This window comes from Ostrea edulis, chromosome 6, assembly GCF_947568905.1.
Source record: "Ostrea edulis chromosome 6, xbOstEdul1.1, whole genome shotgun sequence".
NCBI lineage: Eukaryota > Metazoa > Mollusca > Bivalvia > Ostreida > Ostreidae > Ostrea > Ostrea edulis.
This window is the reverse complement of record NC_079169.1, coordinates 3,606,240-3,632,976: the sequence shown is the minus strand read 5'-3', so window position 1 is coordinate 3,632,976 and position 26,737 is coordinate 3,606,240. Positions and strand designations below refer to the sequence as shown.

The window sequence follows — 26,737 nt, the reverse complement described above, 5'->3', positions numbered from 1 at the left end:
TCTCACCTCTGGACTGAGCTGTTTCGAATCTCGCTCGCGCCGGTAAGTGAGAAGGTTTCCCAGTTTACTTTCGGAAGGTCGGTGCTCTCTTCCCAGGTACAGTGTATCTGGATTATCTCTTCCACCAATAAAAAATGGACGCCACTAGATAACTGAAAAATTGTTGACTGTGGCGGAAAATATCAATCAATTGATCAAGATCAATTAACACATGTATCAATATCGAATATTTGCACGGGTGATATGGTTTATGGTTTTAAAGACAACGACCTTTCATGTTCTCTTCCCTCTGTCTTAAACAGGATCAATTTAGCTGCTATATTTACTGTTGATTTAAAATTCTATATATTTAATCCACTATCATTTGACATACTAATGAAAAGTGAAGGTAAGGAACAGTGATTAATCTCATAAATAATATGAGCAATAAAAGATAGAGAGTTGGATAAACACAGACTCCTGGACGCACCAGAAGTGGGATCAGGTGCTGAAGAGAAATAATCCTTCCCATGCCGACCGGTCATACCCGCCGTGAACCCTATATTGTGATAAGATAAACGGAGTTATCCGTCGTCAAAAACAGTGTACCAGAACAGCCTAACAATCGGCATGAATAACGTCAGAAAGAGTTTGGCAAACTAGATCATTATAACGAGCACAGAATTTGCGAAATGCTGACTTAAAACGAGACTGTTAGAATCCCTCCACCATCAACTTGTTTGTCAGTAGCTTGCCTCGATTTAGCAACTGACCATACGCAAAACAAAATCTCGCATTTCGAATCAGTTAAGAGATTTAAACATCATATGCAGGCGTTAATGGAATATTGCTACATAAATATGGGAAGTTGACGATGGAGAAGTTACAATCATCCCGTATGTCATAAAGTTGAGATTTTAATTTGCCGTTAACATCTACTTTCAATAAAATATCTTATTATGAAGCAGAATTGGACGACTCTGTGGTGTCTTTTATTTCGAGTTCATTGCGATGTATTTAATCAACATATGGATGAAAATTATCATTGTTAATATATATTACGTCGCCGATATATCTAAAAGTCCAAATGAAGGCCACAGTAAGAAATTTTTTCTCCACACGTAGAAGTTTTTGAATAAATTCTGCTCTATAGCAATATAAAAACAAGTCAGCTAACAAAGGAGCAGAATTCAAGCCCATGGGGATTCCATCAGACTATTGGAAGACCTGATCACCAAAGACCACCAAGTTATTGTCAAGGAGGAACTCCAGCATATTTTTTTATTTTAACTTCAGAGTACTTGCACGTGGTATCAGAATGGCGTTGAACAAAGCAATATTTTGGATAATTGCTCACAAGAAAGGAATATGTGCGTTTTCCATTTTTGTTGAAGAAGCAACTGCCTATGATGTCAAAAAAACCATTCTTTAATTTAACGTCAGGAATGGTCGTGTAAAGAGTTGAAACGTCATACGTTTTGATGTTGTCGATTTGAAAAAAAGTTTTTTGATTTCAAGTTTACTAAACGTTCTTTAGAATGTTTTATAATCCACATTTGATTTACACCACTTCTGGCATATGTAGCCGCACAGTATGTTTGAAGTTTCTCCTTCACAGCTAATAATATTTTCGTAAAGAGCAAAGCTAGGGGCTTAGTAGAACATTTACTGGATCCAGCAATGTATCTTTGTTTGTAAGGGATTTTATGAAGTTTAGGAATCCAGCATAGGTACGGTAACACATATATTCATCCGACCTATTGATTGGGATATTAAATGTGTATAAAACTGAAGCATAATTTTGAAGAATTTCGTCTTCTGAAAGGGCAGTTGGAGTATAGGTTCGATTACTAAACGTGGAAGCAATGCCAAATTCCTTTAAAATGCGGTTGTAAGAATGAGCCTTACAAACAAAGACAATGTTGTTACAAGTTTTGCCATGTGGAACCAAAACATATTCCTCATGTAAACTGTCTAATTCTTTTACTATTTCTGGTTTACTAAACACAGAAGGATAGATGGTAGGTACTTTTGTTTTAATATGTCTGATGCAGGATCTTGATATTCCTCATACACTTTTAATCCATTCTGACAAAGTATAATGTTCTTCTTTTTCATATTTAGCCCATTGTCTAGCATAATCCTTGACAAAATTCATAATAGAGATGAATTTCTGTCGCCAATTGAAAGACCGAGGTTCTCTGTATTTAGAACCTTTTAGAATAAGTGATTTGAGATCCTCATTTTCAACAATACATGTATAAACATCACTAGTAATGACTTGTCCAGCAGGACTATAGTTGAAAGAAGTCGAAGAACAAGAACACGTAGGTGAATTAAGTATAAGATTGTTTATATCTAGGTAATGCAAAACTGGTTTATAATTGAAAAGTTTGGATGCAATAGTTGAAGTATATTTGTGGGAAATACTGGGTGTAGACTTGAATTTGAAATAAGTTGGAATATACGACTGAACTTTTTTATTACGAAGAGTGTTGCTTATGTTGACGGCATCTATTCCTTTGGTTGAACTTTGAGCTTAAGGAACTGGCGGCACGATTTGGACTGGATATCATACATGACCCGTGGTGGTTTAAAACATCTGTGAATCTATGAATAATCATAGAGTTCAGTCGATATTCAGGGTTTGAAAAATCCAAGTATAAACTATCTGTGACTTCCTGAAATAACGTATGTAAAACTCTCAATCGAACAGAAAGGTGAAGATAACGAACAGATTAGAAATTTTTGTGTGAATATGTTGTGAACCTAATTTTCTGTTGACTTGGTCTTCTATATGAACGATGTCCATGGCTGCGTTTCCGTCTTCGAGTTTTGGGAAAGAGCCTCATCACATTCACATCATTTCCTTGTGGACTAGATAAATTCCCCACATCGTATACATTATCATTACATCCGTATGGAAATGCAGTACCTAGGGTGCAGATCCAGTGATCTTTTCGTTATCTACGAAATGGGGTATTTTTTTTTATGTTGGACTGTTTGACCCAATGATAAATTGTATTGGTAAAATACATAATGATAACGACCATAACACCTGTGAATAATTGCTAATTTTGAACGACACTGTTGGCAACCCCGTGACAGTAATTTCCTCATGATTATTTTTGATTTTCTCTAATATTTCTACAATCAAAGTGGATGCATCCCTCATAATGAAGCAATGGAGAGGTACCGTCCCAACTTACCAAGTTAATAGTGTAAAGGAAAGGTGAAGATAACAAACCGTGATCAATCTCATAGCTCTTATAATCAATACAAAATAAATAGTAGCGCAAACCCGGACCCCTGGATATACCAGAGGTGGGAGGAGGAGTAAGAATACCCTCCCGACCGGCCACACCCGCCGTGAGCCCTATAGCTTCATCAGGTAAACGACATTATCCATAGTCAAAATTAGTGTGACAAGAACGGTGTATCAATCGGTATCAAACACGTCAGACAGCATCTGATGCAATGATAGGTAAACTAGTTGGTTATAATGAGCATAGGATTTGCGAAATGCTGCCTTTAAACAGTGAAGTACATGCTACCGGTGAGGGGTCTGATTGATTACATTAATTTTATTGATATCTCCCTAAACTTTTTACCAGGATATGGGTTTTATGTGAAATTTGGCACAGTGTATTCTAAGGTTTAAGGAAATTGGGCGAGGTTCGTCGTGGGTCAGTTGAATGGTGTTCCCCTTGGTGGGATGACTGCGAAGTTGGTTGACCTGTTCGCAGCCAAGTGAAGTTTGCGCACACCGAATTAACTGATTCCATATGTATTGTTATTTAACCAGTGATTTTGAAAAATCTGTGTAATTGAACTGTGACTGAATCTTGTCAAACTGTGACTGTTGTCAAAGGATTACTATCACAACTTCCAAATCCATAATCAAAATTAACTCGAAGTGATTCGATATGTATTGTGTTTTCAGTGAATTTGAAAAAGCTCTTTGCAATTAAATTGTGATTTTTGAAACTGTGAATGTTGTCAAAATTGCTTTTATCATAACTCATTGTGTAATTCAGCTAAATATTGAGTGTATTTAACATATTCTAATTAAGTATCCATCCACGGTTGACCCTGAGTGGTCAATTTTTAACTTGTTGTTTGATGTTACATTTTTGTTATCAATGTTGCATTTGTGTGGGTTGTTAATGGCACCCCACACATTCTCGTTGAATGCCACAGCTAATGCTTGCCAAATAAAGTTTAAACTTGTTTTACGTGTTTCTTCTCTTTAAGAAAATATAAGTAGAAGTAAATTGCCGCAATGGTACTTTAGACTGGACGATTGGGTGGTAATGATTTCTATCAAACCACTCGATACTTTGAGCCCCTTAACAAGTTGCTAAGGAGGGAAGGGGAAAACCTGTCGAAAAAGGATTCAAAATTATATTACAAAAAATTAAATATATGATATTCCTCAAATGTAAAAACGAACGTTTCTGGATAAGTACAAGCCACTTAGATCATGTGATGAATAAAGTAGAGTACTTTGGCATTTTGCCATGTATTAAGGATTTAGAGTGTTTAGTTTACGATGTCATGATATAATTGTGTCTAAAAATGGAATTACTTCCTATGATGTAATTCTTATGAAGCATTTTGTATTGAGAGAAACTCCAGATACTGTACATTATCAAATAAAACATATAGGTCATTGCATTTTCTAAAGCTGCGATACTATGAACTGAATCATATATAATAACGTCAGAAAGTTACAACTTTCCATGGAAAGCATCATCAAAATTTCACAAAAACTGGTTGTAACGATATAGTAGTATTCATATCAATTTTATGTCAGTGTTTCTTTTACAAAATATCTGTGTCAAATAAAGGGAATATATTGCCTCTTGGATGAAAACAGAGTTATTGCCCTTGGGTTCAATATTTTGAAGCAAACCATATATTATTCATATATACTGTAATGTAGGCCTTTTCAACAAGACCTTATGTTGCTATCAGGCACTCCTGTGGGGATCCGGGTTAGAATAGGTCCTCAGTACCTCTTGCTTGTCGTAAGAGGCGAATAAATAGAGCGGTCTTTGGGATGAGACCGCAAAAACCGAGGTCCCGTGTCACAGCTGGTGTGGAACAATAATGATCCCCCCTGTTCAAAGGCCGTAAGCGCCGAACATGGGCCTTAGTTTTGCAGCCCTTCACTGGCAATGGTGACGTTTCCGTATGAGTGAAATGTTCTCGAGAAGGGCGTTCAACAATATACAATCAATCAGTCCTATCAGGCATAAATTCAAATAAATCTTTGAGTTTGCAAAATCCTTAAACATATATATAACATGAGATTGGAATGACTTGAATGCTATCTTCGTTCAGTTAACAGAGATCAATATCTTACCATTGTGATGTCTGATTGTCTGTTCCACAACGTATGCAAAAGAGCATAGTATTGTATAGGCGTATCTTATTTAATGTTGTATTTGGGCTGTGTATACCAATGTAGTCTACTTCCTTTATGTTATTTTCTTCTGAGACACTTGATGGTTCGGCAGTATTATTGTTGCATCATTTGCCCTTCTATTTAAGTTATTTCCGTTTTGACAAGTGTGCAAGTGTGCTTGTTTGGAATTCCTTATCATTGACTTACTTTTTTCCATTTCAGATATCTGTTGAATTTTTTATGAGTCTTTGGATTTGACGTGTTTCATGCCAATTTTTAGGTCGTTCTTAGGACACTGATTTTGACTACAGGTAGCTCCGTTTACCTGATCAAGATATACATGTAGGACTCACGGCGGGTGTGATTAGTCGACAGGAGATGATCACTCCTCCTAGGCACCTGATTCCACCTCTGGTTTATGCAGGGGTCCGTGTTTGCCCAACTCTATATTAAAGGTAAAGATAACGAATAGTGCAATTGATCAATGTCACAACTCCTATAAGCAATACATAATAAAGAGATGGACAAACACGGGTCCCTGGACACACCAGAGGTGGGATCAGGTGCCTAGGAGGAATATGCACCACCTGACGACCGGTTACACCCGAATATGTTAGGTCTGACACTGCAAAAAAATCGAGCTCACTGCCACCTTTTCAGGACGTGATAGACCCATCAGCTGAGATACTTGAGGGGTACTACGCGAGAGTTCTAATTTATGAACTGACACCAGAAAATGCTTTATTTTCATATTACGTAAAAGGAAATATTCGTAAAAAGCACCGGGAAACATTACTCGGGAAATATTTTGCCAGTTATTTTCTATGAAAATGTATGTGAAGAAGTTTTTAAAGACATGGGTTGTTTATTTGTGCATAAAAGGATTTTTCATCCTTGCAGCAAATAGAACATGGCGTGGCTATTGTTATGATGAGTAAGTAGCAATTAAATATATTTCATAATAGATATACGATAATTATATTATAATTAAATACATGTAACAGTTATAAAAGTTAGAAATTCATTTCAAAATTAAGGATTATCTCCCTCATGCAAGGTGAAGATAACGAACAGTGATCAATCTCATAACTCCTACAAGCAATACATGCATAGCTGGCCTCTGCTGGTGGACTGTTAGTTCCCGAGGGTCTCTACAGCCCAGTAGCTAAATACTTCGTTACTAGCTTGAAAATACGGATGTATATTTAATTGCTGTTATAAAAGTTAGAAATTCATTTCAAAATTAAGGATTATCTCCCTCATGCATAGCTCTTATCCTTGGACGAATTTGGCTCCACTTTTTTGGCACGCTGTTGTTGGTTATATTTAGCCCTAAAACTTCATAGTTCTTTCGGATTTCAAACATTTCGGTTGAGCATCACTGAATAGACATTATTTGTCGAAATGCGCATCTGGTGCATCAAAATTGGTACCATATAAGTTTTACATGTAGATACACCAAGACAGTTTATGAATTGTGATACGATATACCGGTTTCATGACATGTTAATAATACAATTTCTTTTCATATGCAAAATTGACAGGGAAGCCGAGCTGTTGCTCTGATTACAGAAATGTTTCAGGAAAATGTGAACTTACGTATTCGTTGTTATTACAGTGGTTGAGATTTTATGTGTAATTGTATATGTAGTAGGAGCCTTTCTGAATTTCGCTGTATTACATCTTCAGTTTTAGTGCTGATTCGTTATCAACATTTTCTAAAGAGTTGTATAGGAATTTAACACATTACTATATATACAAGTATGTGGTTTTTAAAACGGGAATGATTATTCATTGTATCAAAGGAAGGTTGCGTTTTGTTACTTAAGTTTTTCTGTTGAATTTGAGTAATTTAATTACATATTGTATACGATCGAAACTGTGCAAAAAAAAAAAAAAAAAAAACGAAAAAAAAAACCCCGATAACTAAAAATGTTTACAACGCATCCACGCGTTACACGATATAAAGATCTCAACCAAGAATTAAAAGAAAAGTGTACGTGAACGTCTTAATTATTCTAAAAACGTCTCTATTCCGTTTATTACATCTGCACTTAGTTATTGTCTTAGCATTTCTCTCTATTGTGCAAACACTTGTCTATTGTGTTGGAACTATTTAAATGCATTAAATCTTCCCTATTGTTGTAACATATTGTTTATTGGATTTACACTTGTTCTTTGTGTTCCATGTAACGCTTCAGTATTGTGTTAACACTTCCTCACTGTGTTAACACTTCTCCACTGTTTTAGCACTTCTCTATGATGTCAACACATTTCCATATGACTTCTCTGATGTGTTATTTTGTTTTTAACTCACCTCAACTTTATTACATTTATAGTTTTTGCCTGAGTTGAGGGGATGAACTATATACAGTTATTATGTATTAAGATATTTAAAATATATTTTTTTAATATGTAAACAGCATGTCTAGGTTCATTTGGATGGAACTGTAATAGAATTTGCCCGGATGGATATTATGGACATGGATGTAGAAATAAATGTGACTGTTTGCCTGAATCATGTGACAAAATACGCGGTTGTTTAGGTGAGTTTTATTCATGTCTAGTTTCGATGAAGGAAAAAGCGTATTTTGCGTAATTCATTTTATTTCACTTTAAGATTGTCTACATTTTAGGAGACGGAAGAATTCCATAGAAACAAAATACAGTACTTAAAGTCTTGCATGTCTTATTGAAAATAGATATCAACGACAAACTAATAACTCAACTTTATAACACGTAGGATGATTTAGCTTTACCACCAACTATCCATATTTATGAAACAATATTCCATTATTACCTGCATATGGTGTTTAAATCCCTTAACTGATTCGATACACAATAGCTTGTTCTGCGTATGAATAATTCTAAATCGAGGCAGGCTACTTAAAATCAAGTTGTCGTAACAGGGGTTTCAAAGCAATACAAGCTGTACCTGACGGTGTTTTTTCATCTATTGAATTATGCACTAAATATCACATATCGGAATAACTACATGTAATATAATCCCCAAGATCTCAAGAAAAATTCAGCAAAATAAACAAGGGAATATTGTTTGAAAGTATACCAACAATGCGATTTTCGTATAAACCATCATTGCATCGTATACAAGGGCATTAGAACGATGATTGCCGAACATAATCGGGTTGCTGAGGCCGAGGTCATTTAAAAAGACGGAAACTGACGTGAGTAGCTACACGTTTGTTACACCCCAAATCGTCGCCCGTCCCAAATCGTCGCCGGCGACGATTCGGGGTTTCTTGTGTAACACCCTAAATAGTCGTCTGTCCCAATTCGTCGCCGGTGACGATTCGGGAATAATCTCAAACCACAAATTGTCGACCCCCTTGCTGCAACTATTTGGAAACATGATTTACATAAAAACTGGCCCATTTTGTAAACTCCTCTTCTCCTCGTTTTTCATTTTCTTCTGTGGTCCAACTATGACCATAAAAGTTTTTGTTTTTACCTTACAAGCATTTGAATCTTCTACTTCACCTTCTACTTGTTCTGTTGTATATCTTAAAAAAGATTCATTATGATCACAGTGTTTGTTATTGTTGTTTTGGTTGGTAGTGGTTTTATTACTATTGAAATAATTGTATTTGTTATTGTTGGTTGTGGCGGTGTTGTCAATGTTGTCTATATGAAATTTATTTTCGTCCAGTCTTCCAGAGAGAGAGAGAGAGAGAGAGAGAGAGAGAGAGAGAGAGAGAGAGAGAGAGAGTGTGTGGTCCGACAATAAATCGTTTTGTCTTTTGTTGTAAGGTCCTTCTACTGAATATGAAATTGTTAGGTATTGTGCACCGTAGATTTGTTAATGACCTCATATTATGTTTGATTACGCCGTTTGGACACTCGTGAGAACCTTGAGAAACACCAACCCTTCCTCATTAGTTTTCAATATTTTTGTTTGTTTAACTCATTGCGCTGTTTTCCCTCTCTAAATAAGTAAATGAACAAACAAGCAAACTGATACATAAATGAAACATATGTACTTTGTCCCATATAACCTATATACAAAATTTTAGCTCAATCTGTTTACAAACACCAGAGTGACAGTCGAAAATAGTTTGCTATGATTACAGCTCACAGTTCTTTAAGCTCGCGATCAAGATATTTCATATGATTCATAAACACCAGAGATATTGCAGAGTTGCAGAGTTGCTGAAAATTCTGCACAGCTCGCAGCGGTTTTTAAAAGCTCTCATTGCAGATATTGCATTTTTGGGGAGGCTTACTGGTAATCTACACACAAAATTGCAATGCAGTAGGTCGACTAAAACCAGATATATGGATGCAGACAGACAGAAAAATAGACCAAGTGAAACCTATATATCCCCATATAAGAGGGTGTACAATAAATTCACTTCTGTGTAATCTATCCTTAAAACGTCCAAACAAATATTAGCGGGCGACGATTTAGGACAATAGTACATCCCAAATCGTCACCCCTAATGATTGTGCAATCTTGTCCCAAAATGTCGCCGGGGTGACGATTTGGGATGTCGGGCGACGATCTGAGGTTAAATATCATCCCAAATCGTCGCCGGGCGACGGTTTGAGGTATAACACACTTTTCGTTTGTTTTAGAATATTACATCGTTTCATGAACGATAAGAAGTACTTTAAATGTAAGAAAATAATGATTATGCAAATGTGCCAGTGAAATGAAATTTTGATAGTAAATTTTCTATTAAATCATTTACAAATCTGACACGTGCCCAGTGCCTGTCTTCCTTTTTTCCGAACTGTTGATCTCCGAGGTCAATGTACATCGGAGATTACGAATAGGAATTACAATAATTCATGAATCGACATTTTCTGCTAACTTGAAGGGCTTATTGTTTCAGATTCGCCCTGATTCTATGAATTTTTTAAATATTTAATTACAAATATTTTAAAATATTTGTTCTTTTATTTATCAATTGATTTGCAGTCAGTTACAGCTCGTATTGCTTTCAACATTTTCGTTTAATGTCACCATTTCGCAAATTCTATGATTGTATAACAGGATAACGCTACTAAGCTATCCCACTTATGACACCAAAAAACATATTACCGTTACTCAACGGTCCGTTACAATCCAACGGAATCCGTTCTAAATCAACAGATAAACAGGATGATGAAAATCAACAGAAAATAGCTCCAATAACTAAGACTAAGGAAACAATACGTTAAGTTCATAAAACATATCAAAATGATATGTTTAATTCATTCCTAACTGCATAATCCATTGATTACCTTAAAATTCATTCTTCTCTCTAAACAACAAATGCAAGAATAGTTTAGCGGATCAAAAACGTAGATCGGGAATAGCTCATCATAATGCATTGTGCCATTATTGTGATCAAAATGAAACGTCTGCAGCTTACAGAATGTGTATACAAGACAAAGGTAACATAGCGATAAATACGCAACGGGATTAAAACATCGAGTAGATTGTAGTTATGTAACAACACATGTACAAGTATTTCTACAAAAGACATAGTGAAAATTTAGGAAGTTTAATATACTTCACACATGTTTGTCTACTTTCACTTTGCCTACGTAACGAAACAGTAGTTGCACACATAACATGATTATATTGCTTAAAATTACTGACTTCCATCATGGATAGATTCACTCATTAGAGGCTGTACTTCTAAACAATTCACATTAAAATTGTAACAGCCAACTATTTACAGTTTGCCAATGCTACCTATCATTGAACGAGTTTCATACCGATTGATAGGCCATTCTTCTTGACACACTGATTTTGACTAAGGATTACTCAATTTACCTGATGAAAACATTGGAGCTCAGGGAGGGTGTGAACGGTCGACAGCTTACTCCTCCTAGGCACTTTACCCCACCTCTGTTGTGTTGAGTGGTTTGTGTATTTTCGACTCTCTATTTTGTATTGCTTATAGGAGTTTGTATATGTCTGAGTTATTAGTTTACCATTACAATAAATACGAAGCAGATGTGGAGGACTCTGTGGTGTCTTTTATCTCACCGTTCACAGGGCTTTATTGAAGCAGCGTGTGAGTAAAAATGGGTATGTTTAATAGATAAAAGGTCGATATACATGTATCTAACTGTCGAGTTGAAGGCTACAGGCAGTGGATTTTCCTCTTCAAGTAGAAGCTGAAAGGTGAAGATAACGAGCATAGATAAATCTCATAACTCCTATAAGCAATGCAATATAGATAGTTGGGCAAACACGGACCCCTGGGCACACCAGAGTATTACATGAAAGGAAATATTGGTAAAAAGCACCAGGAAACATTACTCGGGAAATATATTGACAGATTTTTTTCTATGAAAATGTATATGAAGAAGTTTTTAAAGACATGGTGTGTTTTAATTGTGCATAAAAGGATTTTTCATCCTGGCAGCAAATAGAACAGGACACGGCTATTGTAATGATAGGTAAGTAGCATTTTGATATATTTCGTAAAAGACACGTGATATTATAATTGTATTCTAATCAATTACATGTAGATACACAAAGACATTTGAGGAATTGTGATAATATATACCGGTTTCATGATATGTTAATAATAAAATTTCTTTTCATACACAAGATTGACAGGAAAGATGAGATGTTGCAATGATTACAGAAATGTTTCAGGAAGATGTGAACGTACGTATTCGTTGTTATTACAGCGGTTTTATGTGTAATTGTACATGTAAAAGGAGATTGTCTGAAATTTGCTGTATTGCATCTTGAGTTTTAGGGATGATTCATCTTCAACATTTTCTAAAAAGTTGTAAAGCAATTTAACACATTACTATATATACATGTATGTAGTTTTTAAAACAGTGTATGAGTATCCAGGTTGCGTTTTGTTATTTCAGATTTTTTGTTTCAAAATTGAGTAATCTAAATGCATATTGTATACGGTCAAAATTGTGAAATAAAACCGATAACAAAATGTTTACAACGCATTCACGCGTTAGACGATATAAAAATCTCAACTAAAAATTAAAAGAAAAGTATACGTGAACGAAACCGTCTTTATTACGTTTATTCCATTTGCACTTAGTTATTGTCTTAATATTTATCTCTATTGTGGTAACAGTTGTCTATTGTGTTGGAACCATTTAAAGTCATTAAATCTTCCCTATTGTTGTAACATATTGTCTATTGGTTTTACACTTGTTCTTTGTGGTACATGTAATGCTTCAGTATTGTGTTAACACTTCTCCACTGTGTTAGCACTTCCCTATGGTGTCAACACATTTCCTTATGGATTCTCTGATGTGTTATTTTGTTTTTAACTCACCTGAACTTTATTACATTAATATTTTTACCTGAGTTTATTATTTTCTGTATTAGTTTTACACTTGTTCTTGGTGTTACACGTGTTACATTAAATTGCTGATTCCACGCACAAGTACTTTGAAGATGAAATTTTAAAAAAATGCTAGAGTTCCTCATTGACAATATCTTCGTGGTTTTTGGTGATCAAGTTTTCCAACAGTCTGTTCGAATTCCCATGGGCACGAATTTTGTTCGATATTTAGATATATCGACGTTTTGTCTATTAGCAATTCTAACTTCCATTCGTATGTCGATTCGATATATACCTGTGAGCTCGAAATAAAAGACACCACAGAGTCGTCCACTTCTGCTTCATCCTTGGATATTTAATTGAAAGTAGGCAATGACGGTCAACCAACAAATGACAAACGGGATGAATTCAGGTTCTCCATAGTCAAGTTCCCATATTGATGTAGCAATATTTCATTCTCACCTACATATGGTGTTTATATCTCTCAACTGATTCGATACGATATAGCTTGTTCTGCGTATAGTCAGATTTAAAATCAAGGCAAGCTACTGACAAACAAGTTGATGGTACGAAGGTTTCAAAAGTCTCGATTGAAATCAACATTTCGCAAATTTTATGGTCTTTATAACGATCTAGTTCGTCAATACAACCTATCATTGTGTCAAATGCTGTCTGATGTGTTTCAAACCGATTGTTAGGCCGTTCTTGGCACACTGATTATAATTAAGGATAACTCCGTTTACCTGATCAGGATATAGGGCTCACGGCGGGTGTGACCGGTCGACAGGGGATGCTTACTCTTCCTAGGCACCTGATCCCAACTCTGGTGTGTCCAGCGGTGCTTGTTTGCCCAGCTATATATTTTGTATTGCTTGTGGACGTTATGAGAATGATCACTAATTCACTGTGTTAGCACTTCTCTATGGTGTCAAAACATTTCGATATGCATTCTCTGATGTGCTATTTTGATTTTAACTCACCTGAACTTCATTACATTTACAGTTTCTGCTTGCGTTTAGGGGAAGTTCTTATGTATTAAGATATCTGAAATATAGCATTTATGTGTAAACAGCATGTCTAGGTTCATTTGGATGGGCCTGTGAAAAGAACTGCCCAGATGGACATTATGTCACAAAATAGCACATCAGAGAATGCATATGGAAATGTTTTGACTCCATATAGAAGTGCTAACACAGAGAAGATGTGTTAACACAATACTGAAGCGTTACATGAAAGGCGAAGATAACGAACAGTGATCAATCTCATATTTCCCACAAGAAGAGACCACCGACCTTCCGCAAGTAAACTGGGAATCTTTCTCACTTTCCGGTGCGAGCGTGATTCGAACCCGCACCGACCAGAGGTGAGAGGCTGTGTGATTGTGAGCGCGATGCTCTAACAACTAGGCCACGGAGGTCCTCATATTTATTAAGTGATAAAATGTCGATATATCTAACCGTCGAATTAAAGGCCACAGGCAGTGAATTGTTTTTAAGTAAAAACTGTTATAAAATAATAAAATTAGTGGATTATTAAAGTTTTAAAATGTCATAAATTCAAATACTATTGAAAATGGGTTTTAATAAATTTGTATTGCTTATAGGGGCTATGAGATTGATCACTATTCGTTATCTTCGCCTTTCATAAGTCGTTTAAATACAATTTATTGTTAATATCACTGTGAATGTTGAAGTTCCTCCTGTGGTTTCGATGTCAAAGAAAAACAATACAGGAATGTTTCAGATTCATGTGATCTTAATTTTTTCTAAATCTGCAAATAAAACTGGAATCAGTCTTTTTATGTATTAATTATTATATCTTGAGATATAAATATAAGACTTTATCATATTTTTGTTCAAAAATACTCTCTTGGAATATAATTCTCCTCGACAATATCTTAAAATGCTTAATATTCCTACTGACATGGCAAAAGTAATATTTCTAAGAAAAGGCGTTGCCAATTGTTTACTATAATAAATATAATTAATAAGAATAATTTGTGTATTGATTTTCAGACTGCATAGGAGCGTTTGGAGAAAACTGCAGTTGGCCCTGTCCTTTTGCATTCTTCGGCTATAAATGTAAAGAAAGGTGTAACTGTAGCAGTGATACGCATTGGTGTGACAATATTTCCGGTTGCAAGATTAAAGTTAGCGGTATGCATATCACAATTTTGAATAAGATAAATCCAGCATGATTTGATATCAATAAAATTATACAGTGGGAGTGATTTGCGACATTCGGAAGTCTAGTAAATTTATGTCTAAATTTTGGCACTTTACTTACAACTGGTAAGGTCTCGATACGAAATCACAAACATTTCTCGAAAGGACATTAAATAAACAAATAATTGAGTATTGCTGACTGTTTTGTTACAGTGGGTATAAACGTATGGGTGAGGTATCTATTCGTAAAAGAGATATTCCAGAAAAGAAAAGTGAAGGACGTGACATATTGGCAGAAAGTAGACATTGCAGGGATAATCCTAGGATTTCTGTCTGCTCTGGGTATCAGTATGGTAGCCAACTTCCAGGTATTCAATTTGCACTATCCTTCACTCAAATAAGAGAACACGTACATTGATATGAATGAATCGGCCCACAATAAATAGATCGAAATGTAAACGTCTACTTCTGCACAGATTCATTCTTTAACGTCTGTAGTTTCATGAATTTAATCTCGGAACCGGAAACTTGTACACCAAAAACAAAGATAAAGCAATTTATTCTAAGTAAGGGTGTGCGTTATTGACACCATTCTCTCCTAGACGTTAAAGCACGTCCCGATATTGAGAGCCGAGAAATTTGTCAGTTATATCTACTTAATATTAAACAAGAAAAGAAGATAAGACCCGCAGTCTTATATAATCTTATAAAATTTGTACATGGTTTACGATATTTGACAGGTCTTCAAACACAGCAACATTAATCACTAATTTCACTGATATGACACTGCTTATTTGTCCCACGCAAATGTGGCTGACATTTTAGATCTATTCCACATGTATACAAACTCACAGCTCATATTTATTTATTTTTCTATGAAAAGTGAAGCACGGATTATAAAAATCAACGATTTTTTGTAGATTAGTGTTACTATATAATACTCCCTTTCAACCTGTTTGTAGCTGTGGGAGAAGTGTTGCTTACAAACAAAAGACACCGTTCAAACGGTCCATGTTACAGGCCCGTAGGCAGGATTTTTCAAGGGGGGGTTACATAGACTCGCAACGCGAGTCTATCACCTCGCACCGCGAGGTGCCACTACGGCAGGGGGTCTGGGGGTATTTGGTGCAAAATCCTGGAATCTAGCAATTTTCCTGGCACTTAATTTGAATTTTGGAATCATGCCTTTTTTACTATGAATTTTCATGATTTTCATAAAAAATCCCGACTTTAATAGTCACAATTCAAACAAAATGCCGATTTTAATAGTGCTTAGTAGTTTTCAAGGGGGGTTCGTACGAACCCCACGAACCCCCCCCCCCCCCCCCCTACGGGTGTGTGTTATATGTATTATAAAGTAGAAATGGCTACAAACAGTATTGGAAGATGTCAGATTCCCATTTTGACCAAAACATATTCTCTGAAACTCTGTTTATTCCATATTGCTGAGTGGAAATATACCCAATAAGAGGAAAGCTGAATTTTTTCGTCGGGATTCATCAAAATGATCATGACCCGTCGTTTAAAGCTGTTATAAACCGGTTATTTGACACTAATTAGTTTTCAAATTATGATATTAAGTACACCCATGTAGATGGAGATAACATTTGAGACTTATACGAAGGGAACGTGTATATCGTAGAGTAAATTACACACATAAATATCAGGCATCAATCGAACATAAAATCTTATATATGTTCACACTTCCGAATCAGTTTTAGTTTTAAAAAACTAGTTTGACGTCATTCAGAAAGATGCTCTAGGCTAGATAGTGTTGCGGACGAATTTCATAAAGGCAATACTAAAACTTTTTACAAGTATTACATTGATGGAATATATTACTGAATTGTTAGTTACAAAAACGCACATTAGTTTTACATTTACTTATGTTTAGTTAGCGATAACCTTATGCTGTTTTATTACTACAGTATTATATATTTCTCGATTAATGCACGAACGTGATATAAATGAAATAAATGCCTAGGTTGTTTATATTATGAGAATATAAAAAAATGTAAGAAGGGACAGGGCTAATTTCATGCAAATAATCCTACACACCCATTGTTGTTTTACGCCATAATCCAAAAAACCCCACACAATTATTCGTTATAACCTTGGTTATAAATTATGAATTTTCAAATTGGAACATATTTCATTGTCTATAGAGCCAAAGGGATTGGACAAAATCTTTTATAAACTTAAATAGTCCTCTTCTTGATACAACATTAAGCTTAAATATTCATACAAAAAATGAATATTTACATTTCATAGCATGGGTTTCTTATTTCCTACCCAAGAGAAACAAGCAATCATTTGTAGATACACGCCCATTAACCATTCACACCTAGGAGGTACACTGCACATTAGTATGAAATAATTGTTTTCGTTTGAACCTTGGACACTTGTAAAAAATCTTGGACTGCTTTAAATAGACGATAATTTACAAAGACGTATATATCTCTCCAAAGGAACGCATTTACATTTATCATATACACAAAATATTGATAAAAGGTTACATGTCCAGTATCTATATTGTATATCTGTACACTGTACATAAAGATTACACACGCACGCGCTACAGTATCTATATATGTACACTGTACGTAAAGATTACACACGCACGCGCTACAGTATCTATATATGTACACTGTACATAAAGATTACACACACATGCGCTACAATATCTATATATGTACAATGTACATAAAGATTACACACGCATGCGCTACAATATCTATATATGTACAATGTACATAAAGATTACACACGCACGCGCTATAATATCTATATATGTATACTGTACATAAAGATTACACACGCACGCGCTACAGTATCGATATATGTACACTGTACATAAAGATTACACACACACACACGCGCTACAGTATCTATATATGTACACTGTACATAAAAGTTTACACACGCACGCGCTACAGTACATGTATCTATATATGTACACTGTACATTAAAATTTACACACGCACGCGCACACACATGTGTTGTGCATTCTCTGTAAGTCCATATAAACATATTAGTTACATACATGTATCTATCGATTGATCTTTATCAACAATGAGACATAGATCATATGATTCAAATAGCGTTGTTTAATAATTTTCAATGAGCGTTTTTTTTTTGTATGCAAAGTAGGTGAAATGTAGTATATTTAATGTGTGTTAAATAACTGCAACATTTCAACCCTTGGAAATAAATAACTGCAACATTTCAACCCTTGGAAATAATTTCCATGGTCACAAACTTACTTACATGTAAAACAACACGTGGAAAGAAAAACTTTTAAAATAAAAAAAATGTTCAATGGATTTATTCTTCTTTTAATAAGAGAAGTACACCAAGCCATTATTCTACGTTATACCGCAAAGGATATTTATAGCATACACTCTACCGCTCAAACCAAGGGCAGGTAGCATCGAATCCAAACAAAATCAAATATACTATATTCTTGGTCATGTTGGAAATATAATTATATATGATTGCTTTAGATGAAATCAGTACATTTTGCCTTACATTTCCATTTCCATTGTCAGTTGTACAGGTTATATAATTCTTACTAAGATCTCGCGTCTTCCTGTTTTATACTCAGACAGTCGTACAGATTATATATTTCTTACTAATACCTCGCGTCTTCCTGTTTTATACTCAGACAGTCGTACAAATTATATATTTCTTACTAAGATCTCGCGTCTTCTCGTTTTATACTCAGACAGTCGTACAGATTATATATTTCTGACTAAGATCTCGCGTCTTCCTGTTTTATACTCAGACAGTCGTACAGATTATATAATTCTTACTAAGATCTCGCGTCTTCCTGTTTTATACTCAGACAGTCGTACAGATTATATATTTCTTACTAAGATCTCACGTCTTCCTGTTTTATACTCAGACAGTCGTACAGATTATATATTTCTTACTAAGATCTCACGTCTTCCTGTTTTATACTCAGACAGTCGTACATATTATATATTTCTTACTAAGATCTCGCGTCTTCCTGTTTTATACTCAGACAGTCGTACAGATTATATATTTCTTACTAAGATCTCACGCTCTCTTGTTTGGTACTCAGACTGTTGTACAGCGAGGACCTCATTACGTCGGAGCAGGTCTTGCATTCGGTCTTGGGTTGGCTTACTGTTGGCTGCAGACAAGACTGTCATGGAAACTACGCAGCGAGACGTATGGACATCGACTTGTAGCCGTGACTCAACTTATCAACAGTACCGCTCTAACAGTGTTTCTAATACTGTGTATCCTTTGGTTAGTTGCAAAACTGCACGACCCCCCCCCCCCAAAAAAAAAATAGTAAAAAAATAACCACCATGTACCAAATGTCCAGCTATGGTTACACAACTACAGTTGTTTACTGAATTCGATAAATTGTATTAAAGATTTTTTTACGATTCTGTAAGAAGTGAAATTATGATTCTTAACATATCTACAGTCTCTATAACGAAAATAATCTACAAGATCAATGAAGCCAAAGATTTAAAAAAAGGACTGAAGGACACAAAATTTGTAAGTATCTTATTCATAAGGATGATTCTTTAAATATCTGATCTATTAAATTGAACACGTTCAACAACACATTGAAAAAGAAATTTCTTTTATTTGAGATGCGGAATTACCAAGGTACAATGCTACCGGTAAATGGAAAATATATACTTGCATTACCACAATGCCCATAAACTAGTATTTACATTTCCAATGTCATTACCCTCGATATATTTACCAATTAAAATGGTAGTCATTTCCTCATGAATGTGAACGATGCGCGTATGAATCTAGATAAACTTTTAAAGACTGAATTCTCCCATATAAATGGAAGTAGAATGCAAAGACATATATACAAGAAATCAGTTTCATTTTTGACAATAAAGGAGGGCATGGACAGCAACGCTTCACGCCGGCATATTTTTCATGAAGCGCTGCATGAAGTATTCAGGCATAAAACGGGTCATATCGTAATTTATGTTTTAAAAAATGAATCTCATTTCTTAAATAATGGCAGATAACGCGGTTAATGATTTAGGGTAAATGTTGAAGTACATTTAGAGTATATACATGTATCAGTATTGTAACAATACACATCATATCCTAATTATAAATTTGAATTACTTGCATTTTTATCATACTTTGGCGTTTCGTTGCAGACTTCGCTCCGTGGGGTGTACTTAGCGTCTACGATCTCAGAATGGCTGGTGGCGACATCTGTCCTCACATTTGCACTCACGTTTATATGGGATTTCCGGGCACTTGTCATGGAGACACCACGTGTCAATGTCAATTTCAACATGATTGAGGTATAATGATATCTTATTTTCTGTCTTAAGCCTGTTTTATGTGCCTGTTTTGTTAATATTTATCGTTGAATTCTATCGCACTATGACCTATATAAAGTTCTGTATTTTAGTGCACCGTGTATCTTCATCGAGTACATATCTGGGAGCTCAGATACTTTTATGAGCACGAGGCATAGTGTCTAGAATATTCACTCGATTGAGTACTGTTGCTCTAATCAGGAAATACGACACATGCATCAACACTACATTTTTACTGTAGGGTATTAACTCCAGAATTTCATGAGTCGAAACTTTTTCAAATTTATCCATACGCATGACTTTGAAAATTCCACTGTGTCTACAAAATATCCAGAAGCAACATATTCTCGAAAAGAATCTTTAATATTTGACTTCCATATCATATTCCAATGTAAACTGTGTAATCCCAGATGGGGCGTTCCTCTAAAAATCCCTGCGGCGGTGGGTGGAACTTGAAACTACAATTTATGAATATGCTTGCATTTCAGTAATGTTATACCCGGTATTGTCATAGACATTTCCTATATATTCCTTTCATGGCTTCAGGGATTTGTTCAGTTTAGTGTAGTTCAATGGTCCGAGGGAACGCTTCTCTTGTCCTAAATTTAGTTGCAAATGATCCTAAATTCTTTAGATGTAAAGTCAAAAATGAAAAAAAAAACCCACCAAATTATAAGAAAATTACAGGCGACATTTGCTGAGAAAGATTGATGGCGTATAAGTTGAAATAAATGTTCACCCCACAAATGAACATTGATAAGATGAATGTTGTTCACAATTAATAGATACATCAGGAAAAATATTGCATTTATGTATTAGCATTATATGCAAAAGAAATGAAAACATACGCTTCCTCTTGAAGACCACATAAACCGTTTTGGAGTAGGAATAATAGTATATCTTTGTCATGATGTGTTTCAGAATGGAGGAACTAAAGCTTCGTCACAGAAAGCCAAGGAAGGCACTGACGACACTAACATGAACAGCATTAATGTGAGGGCGTGAAAGGGAACAGCTAGATATCAAGCGGAACAGTGTTCACTGAAAGCACGTGTAGTGCCAAAAGTGAAAAAAAGAACTGTTGCCAAACAGTTCAGCAAGCCCAATTAATTCACGCGTCGCATCACCCGACCCAGTGAATATTGCCCGAGGGATAATGCAGCAGTGCTGACGTGACTGAAACCACTGAGGAACCCATGCAATGAACAGATGCAAATTATTAAAAAGATATTGAAGACAAAGGATGATAATGTCGAAAATAATACTACGAGAGAGAGAGAGAGAGAGAGAGAGAGAGAGAGAGAGAGAGAGAGAGAGAGCATTGTTTTCTGTTTTAATATGTTGTTTTACCTAGTTTTGTGCAGTGTTTATTATTTATACGTTCAGTGTTAGTTTCAGTATTTGCATTCATGTTCATGCATGTACATGTATATTGATAATCTTCAGGAATGTAATTCCTTCATCTTTATTTTATTTTTCAAGACAATTTCAGTCACAATACACATTGGTCTCTATGCTTTTGTTTTTATGATATGTTTCATTATGTATGAAAAATAAATAAAAGGAGGAAATAAATAATCATTTGAATGTTATATTAATTTCTTTTATTCCTGTAATTTGTTTTAGGTCTACTAGCGTTCAACTAATCCTATACAGAACCGGGCGCTGTAGCTCGGTGATATATCTTTTGGTTTATGACCGTTAGGTCGTCAGTTCGAGCTCCTCTCGTGCCATGGCTGCATCAAACAATCCTTCGCAAAAACGCTCGGCATTTAGAAGTGAGAATCACGGTTCTTTCGGATATGACCTTAAAAGCAGATATCCTGTGTTGCGGCAGGTGTTTGCCCCAACTGCTACGACACTGTACACGAAACATAGGTCTAAAGTGGTGTACTTATAGCTGGTGACGTGAGTGAAAAATTTTCGAAGGGACGTTGACTAATGAAGTCCTTCGTAACAAATCAAAATAAACAATCCTTTGGATACAGTTCAAATGAAAAAAATTACAATACAGATAAAATCATGTAATGCAAATGAAAAAAAAAATACATGATGCAAATGTAAAATATAGAATACAAATGACAAAGTATTCAACATAAATAGAAAATATAGAATACAAATGGAAAATTGTACAACATAAATATGAAATATAGAATACAAATGGAAAGTATCCAGGGGTCTGTGTTTGCCCAACTCTCTATTTTGTATTCATTATTGGAGTTATGAGATTGATAACTGGTCGTTATCTTCACCTTCCATACAATACATATAAAATGTATACAATACAAATGAAAATGTATTGAATACAAATGATAAAGATCAAACATTGCAACGTTTGACATGCCATACCTAGACATATCCCAGTTTAACACCTTTTCCATGATACGGACGATACGAATAGAACTTGTCTTGATAACATACATTTGGTTGTTACCTTAGATTGCATGGTTTATCATAGTTTACAGTACTTGCATTTACTTATTTATTGAACCGATTTCTTATATATCTCAGCTCAATTGAAAGTGATGGTAATAAATCGGTAAGTGTTTGAAAGTATGCGTCACATGGAGTGTGATGTGAAATTTACCTATCGGAGGTGTGACAAATGCAGGTATCCAATATAGTTTCTATTTTTACCAGTGAAATCTAGGTGTTAGTATCACCCGACCAGTTCAACTGACGATTCTAAATTTTGTGTAAACAGATGATCTAGGCATGATGAGTGAATTGCGTATCAAACACCACAGTTATGCTTTTTATGGATATAAACGAAAAAAGCATAAACACATGCGTGTTCATGATAATCATAAAAAGATACACCAATGTTTTGGATCTCCATAAACCATTCCTACAAAATATCCAGATTACCTTTTTATAAGTAACCAGCGACAGACATAAACAGCATTTATACATGTAGGTAAGAAGAATGACGATAAAAAGACCTCTATGTGATTTATGTTTATCTTTTAAATCAAGAATAGATTATGTTAATAGGATTACAGGATGAATCAATTACATGTAGGATTAACTTCATTCCTGTGGTATCGATTAAGTATAAGGCGGTTAATTAAACATCCGCCAATAACTATGCAAGGTGGCAATTCTAAGCCTAAATATCGACGGTACCTACATTGTGTATCGCGCCTACTTTAGCAGGATGGGAATTATTACGGCAATGTTATTTTAAACCATAAATCATAATTAAAACTTCTTCAAATATGTTTTTATACGCCCGTCGAAGATGGTATGGCATCGTCCGTCTGTCCGTTTGTCCGGACCTTGTGGGCAGGATACAGACCGAACCGCAAGCTCCAGGATTTTACAACTTGATATAATTGATCACCATGATAAGAGAAAGATGTCTATTGTTTTTCAAGGTCGAAGGTCAAAGGTCAAGGTTGTAGTATCACTTAGTAGGAAAATCTAGTAGGAACCGCCGTAAGATCCAGGATATTATAACTTGGTAAATTTGATCACCATGATGAGAGGAAGATGTCTATTGTTTTTCAAGGTCAGAAGTCAAAAGTCAAGGTCGTAATATTGCTTAGTAGGAAAACCTTGTAGGTAGGATACAAACCGAACCATAAGCTCCAGGATATTGCACCTTGGTACATTCGATCACCATGATAAGAGGAAGATGCCTATTGTTTTTCAAGGTAATAGGTCAAAGTTGCAGTATCACTTAGTAGGAAAACCTTGTAGACAGTATACAAACCGAACTGTTGGGGCTAAGACCGTCAAACTTTGTACACACACTTTATGCCAAGTGGAGGATGCCTAGTAATTCTTAAGGTCAAAGGTCAATGTCGTAATAGCAGGATGCAGACCGATTTGTTGGGGCAATGAACATTAAACTTGGTACACATACATCTTATGCCAAATGAAAATACCGATATTACATAGAGATTACATGATTTCTCTTGTTTTTTCGATGCAAAGAAAGTTTTTCACACTCTGATGATTGCTGATCTTACACGAAGGCAAGATACACAAATCATGATGTTAGAAAAATGCCCTATATTAGCTTTTCAGGGGCGTATTATGTACCGTTGGCGACACTCTTGTTATAGGAAGATAGGTATTTCTTTTTAATAAAACCATGGTAAGGAGTTCTAAGAAATATCTAATGATAGTTGATATAAACCACCACTAAATGTTGAATTCTCTAATTCGGACGTCTTATTCAGTCCGTCAGATGACCAGTTTAGAGAATGTGTGTTTTACAACTGCCTTTTATCTGCATGAAAGGTGAAGATAACGAAAAGTGATTAATCATAACTCCTATAAAGAATACAAAGTAGAGGGTTGGGCAAACACGGACCGTCCCCTTAATATACCAGAGGTGGGATCAGGTGCCTAGGAGGAGTAAGCATCTCCTGACGACTGGGCACACCCGCCGTGAACCCTATATCTTGATCAGAAAAACGAGGTTATCCGTAGTCAAAATAAGTGTACCAAGAACGGCCTAATAACTGGTATGGTAGTAACGATCGTTACTATCATCCCAAGATGGCGGAAGGAAATTCCGGAAAGACCACATTTACTTATTATATCTATTTGTATTGTGTATTTGTGAATGATATGTAGGTAAGAAATATCATACACTAGCAACAATTGCGATCAGGTGTTATTTTCGCTTTTATACAGCTCATATGAACAGAAAATTCGTTGTTGAAAAAAACAGCGAGGATGATAGTAACGAAATTCTTACGTCACTATCATAATTAATTTCCGTTAAATGATTTCAATATACCAGGATATGCAAAGGCTCCATTAATTCAGCTTTTTGTTAATGAACATGTCTGCATACTACGAAAGATAACTCTCACAATACTTGCCAGTTATCTTCCACCCTGGTTGAGTTCACCCAAGGGAAATTTAACACAAAACTCGATAGACGATGTTGCCCATTATTCAGTCACATAACTTTGACCGCTGAGTTCACGGAATTCGTTGTAACTGGAATCAAATGAAATTACCCCTAATCGCACATTTTGCAAATGTATAGCAACAAACATTCTCAAATCTCAAAAATATTTTCTTCACATGGTAACATCAATACCAAACTCACACATAGTTGTGTACTCAAAATTCATTTATACACAGTAAACTGCTGTCCGACGTGTTTCATACCAATTATTTTACATTAAGCCGTTTCCTTACAAAATGATTTTGACTACGGATTACTCCGTATATCTGATCACGGTATAGGTCTCACACGGTGTGTGTGTGACCGGTCAATGGGGGATGTTTACTGCCTTAGGCAGCTGATCCCACCTCTGGTATGTAAAGTGATTCGTGTTTGCCTTACTCTTCATTTTGTATTCTTTATAGGAGATTGATCAATGTTCGTTATCTACACCTTTTCATAGTCCTGACGTATTATGTAATTCATTGGTACTCCCGAATATTCTGCTGGGAACCCGATGATTCATACTAAGTTTTCTTTGTTTGCAACCCTCTCCCAAACCCATTCATATGCTAGAAAAATACTTTTTGAATTAATTACATGCAGATTAAAGGATATTTATATTATTGACACACATTTTTACCTTGTGCCAGTGAAAAACTACCATATTATTTAAATTGTTTACTTCCTTTCTGTCGTCCATACATTTCCTCATGAATCTAACATACTGTAAAAGCCGAAACATTGGAAATGTAAATCTTAAGAGAAGAACGTTTAGTTGGCAAAATTCATGTTTCTCATCCTTTTGTGTATTCACAGAATAAAACATTTTCTATCATTCACGTAGTTTGAAGGTATTCTTTTTTTTATCTACTTACTTAATAGGCTATTTGCCCAACGAGGGGCATAGAAAACCATACTTCAGTTTTAGACACATTTAATTTCCCAGTCAATGGGTCGAATGAATATGAGTTACCGTGCCTACACTGGATTCCTAAACTACATAAAAACCCTTACAACCAAAGATACATTGCTGGATCCAATAAGTGCTCTATCAAGCCCCTATCTTTGCTCCTCACGAAAATATTAACAGCTGTGAAGGAGAAACTTCAAACTTACTGTGTGATTACATATGCCAGAAGTGGTGTTAATCAAATGTGGATTCTAGAAAATTCTAAAAAACTTTAAGTAAACTTGAAATCCCAGAATTTTTCCCAAATCAATAACATTACAACCTATGACTTTTCAACACTATACACGACCATTCCACACGATAAATTAAAGACTAGACTTTTTGACATCATAGACAGTTGCTTCTTCAACAAAAATGAAATACGGAAATATTCATATCTAGTGATCAGTCATTCAAAAACGTACTTTGTTTAACACCACTCTGATTCCACGCACAAGTACTCTGAAATTGAAATAAGAAATATGCTAGAGTTTCTCATTGACAATATCTTCGTGGTCTTTGGTGATCAGGTCTTCCAACAGTCTGTTGGAATTCCCATGGACACGAATTGTGCTCCTTTGTTAGCTGACATCTTTCTATATTCATATGAAGCAGAATTTATTCAAAATTTTCTACGTGAGAAGAAACAAATCTCTCGCTGTGGCCTTTAATTCGACATTTTGATATATCGACGACGTTTTGATTA

The 26,737-nt window shown here is 35.3% G+C and overlaps 1 protein-coding gene across 1 annotated transcript; it reads left to right on the top strand.

Moving 5' to 3' along the window:
• Window positions 1-6,207: 6,207 nt before the first annotated feature.
• On the top strand, window positions 6,208-21,762 carry LOC130047066 (DNA damage-regulated autophagy modulator protein 2-like). Its single transcript, XM_056141267.1, has 9 exons — window positions 6,208-6,323; window positions 11,770-11,803; window positions 11,959-12,017; window positions 14,685-14,825; window positions 15,048-15,202; window positions 18,919-19,099; window positions 19,294-19,367; window positions 20,003-20,152; window positions 21,092-21,762. Exons 1-9 carry the CDS (start codon window positions 6,317-6,319, stop codon window positions 21,173-21,175), a joined length of 885 nt encoding a protein of 294 aa, XP_055997242.1. The 5' UTR covers window positions 6,208-6,316; the 3' UTR covers window positions 21,176-21,762.
• Window positions 21,763-26,737: the final 4,975 nt, after the last annotated feature.

Coding starts and splice junctions, on each gene's coding strand:
- LOC130047066 (XM_056141267.1), top strand. Junction 14,826..15,047: donor TTGCAAGATTAAAGTTAGCG/GTATGCATATCA, acceptor GTTTTGTTACAG/TGGGTATAAACGTATGGGTG. Junction 19,100..19,293: donor AACAGTGTTTCTAATACTGT/GTATCCTTTGGT, acceptor ACATATCTACAG/TCTCTATAACGAAAATAATC.